General features: G+C 42.2%; 1 protein-coding gene across 2 annotated transcripts in view; it reads left to right on the forward strand.

Annotated features, from left to right (window-relative positions):
• The window catches only part of nos1apa (nitric oxide synthase 1 (neuronal) adaptor protein a), a 200774-nt gene that overhangs the window by 86217 nt on the left and 102482 nt on the right, over positions 1-12075 (forward strand). For both annotated transcript variants that reach the window (XM_030082958.1, XM_030082959.1), the window contains exon 4: positions 3800-3858. In XM_030082958.1, the coding sequence (XP_029938818.1) occupies positions 3800-3858 (59 nt within the window). The remainder of the gene's footprint in view (positions 1-3799; positions 3859-12075) is intronic.

Consider the following 12075-nt stretch of genomic DNA (forward strand, 5'->3'; position numbering starts at 1 on the left):
CGGTGGAGGACGGTGAACTGTCACACACTCGTTAAACGTGTTTTCATTTGGAAAATTCATTGACAGAATTGTTGGGAATGTCTCCACAAGACTGGAGACTCTGGGTGTTAAATAATAGCTCGGGAAACACTAACCAAACCATTAATTCCATGCAAACGGCATTCACTGACGTTAGTGGCTTTTCTCAGATGCATTGCACTGGATCGGTTTGATTAATATAACTTGTTTTATTGGTTGATTTGGCCTCCAAATCCCACAGATCTGTAGACAGTCGAGTGTCTGTAGGGACTGCTGCAGAAACGATCGTCCAGGACTTCATGTATCTTTATCAACGTTTACCCTCAGAGGTGTAGCGGAGTCCATTCATCAATGGCGCAGGAACATTTTCAGAGAAAAAGGTGGAACCGAACAGTGACGGATAGGTGGTCATAACGTTTCATGGCTGATCGGTATCAGACGACTTCTAATTGGCTGTAAAAGCTCTGCACATTCACATTTTATCAGCCCACTGAATCAGTTTTAAATTAGGATTAATCATGCTAGCGATGCGGTTTTAGCTGTACTGACTCAAATCACTTCAGATTCCAATCTTGGCTGATTTCATAGACTGTTCATGTTGACGCATTTGATGGTGGAATCCTCCTTATCTGTACAGAAGTTGATGATATGAGTCATAACGACTGATGTTTATTAAAGATCAGCATCGGCTGTAACACGGAATACGGCAGGCATCTTGTCATTCCCACGCTCGTCACTATCAGACGTCTGTAAAGCCCGGTTAGTTCTCTCTGAGCTTCTGCATTGTTCTCTCATATTTGGCTGCTTGGACTATGCGCAGCGTTGCTGGGAAAACCTTTGATGCGATTTCATCTACGTTTTGCTTCTCACTCCACATCTGTCTGCTTGTTGGACGGATATGAACTGCAGCGGCTTTGTGTTTTATTCAAGCAAATAATCATGCAGCGCCGGTTCTGGCTGAAGTTAATAGAGGTTGCGTTCTGTGAAGTGCGAGTAACATAGCAACTATTGATATTTTGTAAACCAGGGCGAACATCAATATCCTGCGTGTTGCTGTGGAGGGGCTAGTCAGAGCTAAACCGTCTCTGGAAATAGCCTTCAAATGATTGTTTTGTTCATTTCCTCCATCAACAGAGTTCGTTAACTGAGTTTTCTGGGTGTGAGAAGGAATGAGCCGGTGATTGACTGAACAGAGGACTGAAATCGTTAATATTTAACGTCAACACCCATGGCGATTTCATTAAGCATCATCAGATAGCCAAGCTCTAAAACATGGATGCATGCGGTGCTAACTGTGGACGGAAGCTAGAAATCACAGGCGTAATGACTGAATCTGCGGCTGGCTCAGTGTTTGGTTTCCAACAGCAACAGCAAAGCTTTTTTCAGTTCAGGTCTGATTTGTGCTCCTGATTGGTTTCTGCAGCAGAGACTCGGGTTTTGTGGCGTCGGCCATCCAACAGGCTGAAATAACTTTCATGATTACACTGCTGGAGCATAAAATGTCTGGTGACCAGCAACCTGTCGTTTGCCCAGTGGCAGATGGGACAGGCTCCATCTCCTGTCACATTCATTTTGGAAAGAGCGGATATAGATGGATGCAATATAAGATTCATCCATTCATTCTTTACACCCAGCATAGGGAAATGGTGGCTTTTGTGCCTCATGCAGGAGCCCTTCCCATTCACTGTGGTCAGGAAGAAATGTCACAAATATTGATTGGAGCTGGGCAACAATTAAATTTCTTAATCGCGTTTAATCGCATAATTTTCCCCCGATTAATCGCATTATGCGCAAATTACAATAATGAATTCAAAAGTACTCTGTAATGATCATCCTGCCCGCAGCCGGAGACAGCGAAGATGTTTTTTGCAAGAATTTTGCAAGAAGCATATTTTACAATAATATTTTTACAATTCATCAAATATGATTTATAATAACTTAAAATACCAAGTCTTTACCAAGATTGCCACCCCCGACCCCCCCAACACACACACACACACACACACACACACACACACACACACACACACACACACACACACACACACACACCAGCAAGAGCAGAGCAGATGAAAAACGAAGTTTGTACAGAGAAGACAGGACACATTCAGTCACGTTGAATTGTGCCTCATTAAGCCAGATTGTGTGTTGAAGGGAAATTAACTTTATTTTGCGTGTTTTCAGCGCCTGAAGACCGCCCAGCGGGCTGAAACGTTGCGCCGGCAAAAGACGCGATTTAAGTTTCACTTTCGCTTTTGTCACATTTGCGCTCCGTATTTCAGTTTGTGCCTCATACCAGCCTTTTACTCGTGATTTTTCTTATAATTCGGCCGAGTTCATAATGGCGAATAGTGAGGAATGGACCGTGTTTCACTACAGAAAGCGCCTCGGCTGTGTGTGCATTTTGGACGATCAGCTGGGGGGGGGGGGGGGGGGGGGGGGGGGGGGAGGTTAACGCCTGATGCAAATATTTGTCGGCGTTAAGGAATCAGTGCGTTAACGCGTTAATAACACATTAACGTGCCCAGCCCTAATATTAATATATTAACGGTTTTTGGGGTCATTGAACTAACAGGATCAATTAAACCACATTTGAATTTGGTGTTGATTGTAATAACTGCATTTTAATGTGAATTATTAACAATTTATGCATAGTAATTCATTCAGCATTGCCTTCTTTGAATTCGTAGCCATCATTGTGATGTAGTTCTGCCCCGAAGGGGTGGGTAATAGTTTGGCCAGTTGGGAACGATTCATGTGGCCTTTTCACAATTTTAAAATGCTCCTGCTCTTTTCAACGGAAGTAAAACAGCTGTGCTTTCTGTAAAGGGGATCCTGAACCCTTTGAAAGGCGTTCATTAAAATACAGCCCTCCAGAGAAATGTGTAAAGATATTTCAATAAAATCACTGCAAAGAAATACCTGTATGTGGCATTTACACCTGAAAAGCCCTGTACGCACCACAGTGTCCATTTGTATTGAACTAAATAAGTCTCAACATAGGAACATGTCCTCGCAGGATTTATATAAAAGGCTGACTGCTCTTGAGTGCCACTGTTTGACCATGTGAAATATCATTTGCGTGTGTGTGCGTGCACGTGTTTTCATGAATTACATTAAAAGGAGAAATTAAATTGTAATTTAAATCGTGTTTTCATGCACTTTTCTTGACTCTTGAGATATTTTTTGACGTTAAGACCAACACCTCGTCGTATTGTAACTGTCTTGTGGTCATTTCACCAACGCAGAGCGGATGTGTGTGATTACTCTGCGATCGCCAACACTTGAAACCATCATTGGAAGCTCTGTGTCAGTTTAATGGACAGGACGAAGTTAGAGGCCAGCCAATAGATGGATGATTTACCTCCACCTGCTTTTTTTTTTCCTTCTTTTTTTTTTTTTTTTTTTTTTTTTATCTCCTTGTTCTGAAAACTGAAATGTCAAGTATGACGGACAGCAATCTATTTACGTCCCCGAGTATGGCGGAGGCAGTGAAAGACTGGAGATAGGAGTGATTGAATAACCGAGTCAACAAAGCACTCTGCGAGACAGAAATCGATATGAATAATTCCAGGGTGCTTGTGTGTGTTGACATTTGGGCATGTGGCATTAAACTGAAAGGTTTGATCGCACGCACAATCGAAGGGGAAAACGGAAAAGTAATGTACATGAATATCTAAATATTCTATTAAAGTGCGCACACACAAAACCTGATCACATATCAATCGCACAGTCACAAATGAATGCGGTGCTAATGAATGGTTTTGTGTCGTTTCAACAGAAGAAGGAGTGGACATGGGATGAGAGCAAGATGATGGTGATGCAGGATCCTATTTACAGGTAAGCTGGTCGTCTTGAGCTCGTCTTGAAATGCAGATTTATCTGGTTTCCAAGTTCCAACACTTATTCTAATGATTTCAGTCCTTATGGCTCATTGGGCTTTTTTCCCCAAATAAATTTTAATCCCAGCTTGATTAAACACACTGTGTGTGTGTGTGGCTCTGTGTCTCAGGCAATGGGAATCTTTTGTCTGTGCAGCTGCAGGCAGAAAGAAGGAAACGTCGGCCACTCCAGCGCAACTTCTCAGTAACTTCAGATCAGAGTTGAGAGAAATGAATCCATTCGATATTATCGGGTGCTCATGCACAAACGCCACTGACAGCACGAAACACATCGCTGTGAAAACCAGACGTGAAAGAAAGGGAGAGAGAGAGAGAGAGAGAGAGACGGGTCATTGACTCAGCTCAGCTCTTTTAGCCATTGCCTTTCAAGTAGAAAATGGTTTGAGGGATAGAAAAAGAGGATGAATTTCACCCATCCATCCGTCCAGGTCTGTGATGTAAAGCTTTCCTAAAGATTTAAACATTAGATTTTCAGTGTTTTCTTTTCACTGTGCATCTTGCATGAGTGTTTTTTTATGCTCAATAGGATATTGAACAGTGTACACAATCAGAATTTGTGCGTCCTTTTATCTGTGGAGTGGCTAAGGGTACCAAGATAGTGCAGCGTTGGAAAATTCAATAATACAGTGTGAATATCAGACTTCAAAGGGCTCAGAAACTGTGAAGTTAGATGATCAGGATGTAGAATTGCAGAACATGACAAGATCCGTGCGGATGTTAGGGAGGAAAGGATGGATAATTCATGGGGCGATGTCAGGAGAATAGAATTACCAGGATTCATGTGTCTACAAGAGAAATAATGTATTATTTAGGTCTTGATTTAAAAAGAAGGAAAAAGCCTTTTGGTCTCCTTCACTGCAAAGAACTGCAAACATAAGGTCAAGTTGGTTTGGTTCTATTGCCACAGGGGTTTAATCTTTTGATTTGGCATCGTCCCACAGTATGTTTACACCCAAATAAACATGGCCGACATGCATTGCTAAGAGGCAGCTTGTGCACTTGCCTCTGACGGATCTGCTGTCGTCACATTTTAAGATTTATGAGCCATTTGTCTCAGACTCATCCAGGGACAGTGAAACTTTGCCAAGCAGGTGACCAGCTCCTACATCCGCTAACGTGGGCGACTGTGGCTCAGTTGGTAGTGCTGGCCATCTTTGAGAGCGCTGAACCCTGAGCTCCTTCCGATGGAGGTCAGGCACTTTGCATGGCAGCCGTGCATGGCGAGCATGAAGGAGTGAATGTGAATGACAGTGTTAAGTGCTGCGGAAACGCAGTATGTAAGAGGAGAACGTTTACCGTTTAAACTAGGACAGAATATGTGATTGAATGGTATAGACTGCTTGTGCCATGCCTCAGATTTTGCTTCGATTGACTCATACTTCATCTTCCTGCTCTCTCTGTGCTCTGCGCGCACACACACACACACACACACACACACACACACACACACACACACACACACACACACACACTCACACACACACACACTCACACTCCCAGGCGGGTGCAGCTCAGAAGTGCATCCAGGAGCCCGGTTGGGGCTTTGGGCTTTGGAAATGATTCTGTCAGAAAGATGGATTTTGCCCAGCTGTTTGTGCGAGCGTCACTGAGCTCAGGAGTTCTCAAAGATTCAAAGCGGTTCTTTATTGCTCACATTTGAGCCCCGTGCACAGTTTTTAATATCGCATCCTCAAATATGCCGCTAATTTTTTAAGAACTTTTTTTCTGTGGCGTACGGCCTTTGTTTTTTGAGAATTTTCATAATTAATGAGTATCTGTTCACACATCAGAGGCCTCAAATGCATTTCACATGATTAGTAGCACACAGGCCACTTTAATCTCTAGTGGGTCAGAAGAAGAAGAAACAAAAGTCCCTTTGTTTTTAGTGCAAAGAAAGGCAAGTTCATTAATTAAAAAAAAAAAAAAGTAATTTCACTAAACACAAATTAACTTTTAGCAGTTTTAGAAATGCCTTCAGGTTGAAAATACACAAAATACAGTAAAATATTCAAAATTATTATACGACATTCAAGACTCATCCTTTCTCTCTGTATTGTGTCCACAAATACAACAAAATGTTAAAAAAATTTTTTTTTTTTTTAATCTGCAGAAAAGTATTGAATGATGTCTGGTGCAGATTTTCTCTTCACTCTATTATCTGTAGATCATCCATGGAAAAACACTGCAATTTACACCAATTCAGTCTCCAATCAGTCACAGATTCATGTTTTATTGGGGGGGAGGCTGAGTGTTTGAAGAAAACCCACACATGCCCAAGGAGAATGAGTGTGAAATCAAACCAACTCATCTCAAACGTGGGCAAAAATAGATAAAATGCACAAAACAGATATTGTCAAGTTTTCAAATCAAGTGAAACTTTTGAAGGATGAACATTTATGAGGGTAAAATGATCCTTCATTAACAAGCTGTCTGAATCGACCTGCATGTTCTTTGCTTTTACCCATTTTTTTTTTTATATAACATTTTACATCCTCTAATAGAATATTAATAATAAAGGAAGTGTCTGCTGGTAGAGACAGTTTCGGTTCCAATTGGTTGCACATGTCGTGTTTTAGCGCCAGCTCTGTTTGAAGCTGAAAGGAAGATATTTATTAACGTGGGATGATATATTACTGACTATATTAGCTTTGCGATCGTGGGGGTGAACCTATTTAAATCCAGACCTCACTGTGTGCCAAGTCTGCCTGCTCTGGAAGCAAGGAGAGTAGCATTGACGATATCTCTGGAAAAAACCCAAAAGCATCTGATTTTATTTAGTAAATAGTTTTAATTATCTGGCTTACTCACGTCCTTCTTTTCTGTGCTGTATTATGGCAAAGGATGTTCTCTTTTTTCTTCTTCATTTGTACCTTTTTCAACTGATCTGAGTCATTTCTTCAGCATTTTCATATTGATTTCATGGGGCAGCGTGACTGAAATGAACTGGAAAGATATATATGTGCCAATTAAGGATCCGCTTTTTCATCTGCAAATTGTGCCCGTCACCCAAAAGTGTCAGTCGGCTTCTCAGGCGGCCATAGAGCGGCTAAAGTGAGAGAGGCTCCAAGCAGGTGAGAAGTAGGGAAATGTAGCAACTCTTCAATCTAATATTTTAACACAGTCTATTATCTAATATTTAGCACTATGTAAATATTAACAGTATTTTATTTTTTTGTGTCAAATTTTAGAAAAAATATCGATATATTGTAAATTTTGTCCCTATATTAAACATTCTGAAACTCTGACACCTTTTTAAATTATCAATAAATCGAAATGTATCTCACATTTGCAAAGTCTTTCAAATAGGGCGGGGCGATTTGGGAAAGAAGTCTGATCATGATAATTTCATCAGCCAATATCGATGTATATTACAATTTAAAATATCAGTGTTAAATAATCAGTCAAAAGGTTGTGGGTTTGACTCCCTATATCCACATGTTGCAGTGTCCTTGAGCAAGACTCTGAACCCCAGACTGCTCCCAGTTGACAGATTGAGTGCCTTGCATGGCAGCTGCTGCCATTAGTGTAACTGGGTGAAAGTCATTAACATTGTAAAGTGTTTTGGGGATTGTTTAATGCAGTGGAAAAGTGCTATGTAAAATCAATGTGAAATCCATTTACTGCTTATCATTGTTTTGAACGAGTCCTCCTCACACATGTGCAGAACAATTTTTGTACGACCTTAGTGTGCCTGTGTTCTACGATTTCAAAAAAAGTTGCGTTTCCCCCATTTAGACAGAAATGTAGCCAGAGCATTTTTAAAAAGTCGTGTTTTCAACCAAAACTTTCCATTTTCACTTGAAAATGTTGTGTAAATGGTGTCTAAAGACAGTTCATGTGTTTTCATTGTGCCTGACTTTTCTCCAGATTGTCCAGTTTTCTCCCACGTGCCAGTGGCGTGCTTGTGAATTGATCCAATAAGATATGAATGGAATAGTATTGGTGTGAATGTACGGTGTAACTCTAAATACAGTTTCAGGCTTTGCTAATCTGGTTAAATCTTTGCAGCAGCTATGATGAAGAACAGAATGCACGGCTGCAGCGTGACTGTGGTAATTGAGTTGCGGCGTCCCGCCTCTGCTGTGAACAGCTGTGGAAACTCCTGAGTCACACCAGATGCAGGCTGCAGTCAGCGTCCTGACACGGCGTCATTATCAGTCAGGGAGTCAGTGAGGGCATGGATCCTCTGGTGGTCCTCTCTGATAAAATAAATATATTCATGTGCTGCATTCCTATTAAAAAGGGGGGGAAAAAAATCCACATTTCTCCTCTGTACTTTCTTTCAAACCAAACAAGACGGCGATATCTTTGTCCTTGGATTCTCCCAGAGTTGTTTTACACTGCAAGTCAAGCTGTTATCAATATGCAGAGAGGGCAGTTTGTATCTTTCAGCCTTAGCATCATGTATCAGAGTGTTATTGGAAAATTGACTCTGTGTGGTCTTGTTATGAAAGAAAGATTAGTGTGTGGATGCAAATGTGGGAAAGGGTAAGCACTGATATCGTCCAAGTGTAAATTAAATGTCCGCCTTTGGTCAGGGGGAAATCCCCCTGTGAGAAAACATGGTGCAAATGTAACCTTTTGGAATTGAGCTTGAATAATGCGCTCCATAAGCTAATGTGATACATATTCATGTCCGCTTTCTTCACATGCGGGGAGGCAAACGCACATCAAAGACCTTGGGCTGATTTAAAAGCTCCTAAGTGGGGTTTTTTTTTTTTCCAGATGCACAGTGGCTGGACGCTGCGTCTCAGTCATCTGGGAGGATTTAGATGAGCGCTTTGCATATTTCTTTTGTGGATCCCTTTTCATCTTCAGCTGCTTTGGAGCCAGAGCTGCTGGCTTTCTGCCACTGAGAGTGTCCGCCACCCGCGCTCACAGCAGCGGCGGCGCTGGCAGGCGGTGGAACGGGCATGACCGCGCTCGCTCACATTTACAAGTAAACATGACCGAGGACAGTCGCAGCGATGCTCTTCCACCACCGATTTCCTAAATCCCAACTTTCAATCAGATGTAGCTAATGAGCAAAGGATTAGTGGCTGATTAACCTTTCATCAAGGTGGTGACAGAGAATTTCAAACTGAACTGAATGCCAACGTCCACAGAATTCACGATGAAGCTCGTGTGTTAACTTTTAGATGTGACACTTGTGTTTGACTTCTGCTATCAGTGAAAATGTGTTTTTCATGATCATAATGTACTTCTCTTTGTTGTTGTGCAAAAACATCTCATGTTCCACGTCTGGATTAATGCATCTAACCTGAACATGTGACAATTTTCCCAATGTGGACTGTCCAATTGTCCAAAATGTCTCATATCTCTCTTAAGCACACACACACACACACACACACACACACACACACACACACACACACACACACACACACACACACACACACACACACACACACACAGTTATAGGGCTGAAAGACCCTGTAGCATAAAGCTGTATGCCATCATCTGTCACATTCACCACTGGCGAAGCTGACACACCACTTTGAGCTACTTGGGGTTTATTTCCTTCCTTCAAGGACACTTGGACGAAGAAACGACAAGCAAACCCTCTCAAGACCTCAGTGTTGCACTGAAGAAATAAGCTCTTTCACATGAACAAGCGTTTGACCGTGTCTCTCTGAAACATATAGAGATTCGAACTGAAGCTTAAAGCTCGTGTCCGCAGTTTTGAAAGAATGAGGTTTTTTTAATCCGTCTGGAGGTTCCGCCCTCCCTCTGCTTTCTGAGCGACCAAGCCACGCCCCTTTAATTGTGCACGTGCGTTACCGGTGGGATGAAAATGAGAGCCTCCGAGTCCGCAGCATCCGACACGTTTATCTGTTTACGGTGGATGTTCAGCAGACCATGGATATATCCGAGGTAAGCGCGGCGGCTGCTGCATAGCTAACTCACCTCTGCTGGGCGAGCGGCCGTGCTCTCTGGCTGCGTGCACGCTTTGATTGACAGCGCGACAAGGCAGAAGCTCGAAATCTATTGGCTGAAGCTGACCGGCGCTTTTTCGGATAACATGGGGGTCTATGAGACGACGGCGGAGCTCATAAATAAATTTTTATATTGCTTTATGCTAATATTATATTGTAGTATCGAACCAGACGAACACATTTAAGCTCTGTTGAAAAATGGTACATATGTTGGAAACGAACGGAAACTCCGGACACAAGCTTTAACTGGAACCACTTGGAGGTGGTTCAAACGTGTACAAGACAGGAAATAGGTTTTTACAGTAGTCCTGTAATGGGCTCTATGCACAACTCAACCACTTCCTGAACTTCAGGAGGCTCCTTGTTTCCTGTCTTTCATGATAGGACGAGCTGATTAATGCAGGTGTGTCTGACCGTTACTGTTGTGGTTACAGAGGTCAGGGACACCTGCATTAATCAGCTCGTCCTATCACGAAAGACAGGTAACAAGCAGCCTCCTGAAGTTCAGAAAGTGGTGAAGTTGTGCATAGAGTCCATAGAATAAATCAAAACACTGATGATAATTTGTGGCTCAGTGGAGACAAGTGGTCTGTGCTTATTTGCAATGTTTTTAGATGGTGAAACAATTAGACTCAAACTTTGAGACTAATCCTTCAGATTTATCAGCAAATTATCAAAGACCAGGTCCTTGCGTAATGTTATAATTGACATGAGCTGCCATGAATGTCTGTTTTTTCAGCCATTTAGTCTTTTCACACAGTTCATTCACTCCAGAAACATTGACATTTAGTTCACATTGTCAAGTTTGAAACATGATAACTGAATGTCGTCAACATTGAAATGATATAGGACACAACTCAACTGTAAGGATTCCTGTAAGATATGCAAGAGGCACCAAGGAAAACAGAAACGGACCCAGAAACAAACCCTGAGGAACACCACAAGTCAGGAGTTCTCCAGGAGAAGAACCAGTTTCATGTTCCAGATCCATCCACCCACCGTTTAAGTGTTAATAATTAAACTGAGCTTCTGCAAGTCAAAACCTGCATGAAAACTAAACAATCAGCCCCCATCAGTAAATCATAATATAATATCGAAGCACCTGCTGAAAATATAAAGCTACAAACACCAAACGTGTAACGAAAGACCACAGAATTTGTCAGTAGAGTATGGAGACTCTTGTTCTCAGTTTGTGCTTCCAAGGATTACTCCAGCAATGCTTCTACTCTTACAGATGTCCTCTATTCATGTGGCCGGATACTCTGCCGCTTCATCTGAAATCTGTCACAGTTAATTGGTTGCAAAATCATAAATTATTCCTGGAAAAATTTATGAAAGTGAAATGAAAATGAAATTGCCTGAAATTTGTCCTTATTGAAGATCGTCTGGCAATCAGCCAACCGGCGCCAATTAGTCATTTATTATTCCAAGTTTCAGAGTGGATGCTGGTGAGGAGAAATGTAGCGGCACTCGAACCAAATGGTAACAGTCGCTCCACTCGCCGGCGAGTTCCTCTTTCAGAAGTGACTCGATCTTTTTGCAGGAGCTGGCATTGTTCTCAGGTACATCGAGTCTGAACTGAGTGTCTCTGTCATTCACTCGGCCTATTGTCTGCTCTGCGCCCACACTGTACTACACCACGGATGAGTGTTTGATTCGCAGCTGCTTTTAACCGTCACACACGTCACACTACTGTATAATCAATCCTCTCACCGCGTCTCCGCCTCGTGTCACTCCAACTGAGTGGAGCTGGTCCGCGTACCTTTTTTTCCGTTTTTTTAATTCCTCATCTCCAAAGTAGACGCCTGCAAATGAAACATATTACTCACTGTCATCTGAAATGTCCTGGAAAATGAGCTTTTGAATGGAGCTGTGACCTGACCCACACTTTGCCAGCAGCCGGCTGATGAAGTGCTCTGCTAAATGCAATGTCTGTTTTGCCTGTGTTTTACTTGTATTACAATTGAGCGAAATGATCTCCAAAAACGACACCGTAGAAGGTTTATATCGCTACTTGCATGAGAAATGAGAGTCAATTAAATCTTGAGGAGATATTTCCTTAATTTTGTTTCTCCACACACCATCTGTGTGTTTTTCTCATTTGTGCATCTGCAGAAACACTGAACGGTCACGAATCATTACACACTTGGATGTATCTGTCATATTCGCTTTCCTCCTGCTGCGCTGTACACGGCGAGGTGGCGGATACCTGCCTCATT

This window comes from Salarias fasciatus, chromosome 23 (assembly GCF_902148845.1).
Source record: "Salarias fasciatus chromosome 23, fSalaFa1.1, whole genome shotgun sequence".
NCBI lineage: Eukaryota > Metazoa > Chordata > Actinopteri > Blenniiformes > Blenniidae > Salarias > Salarias fasciatus.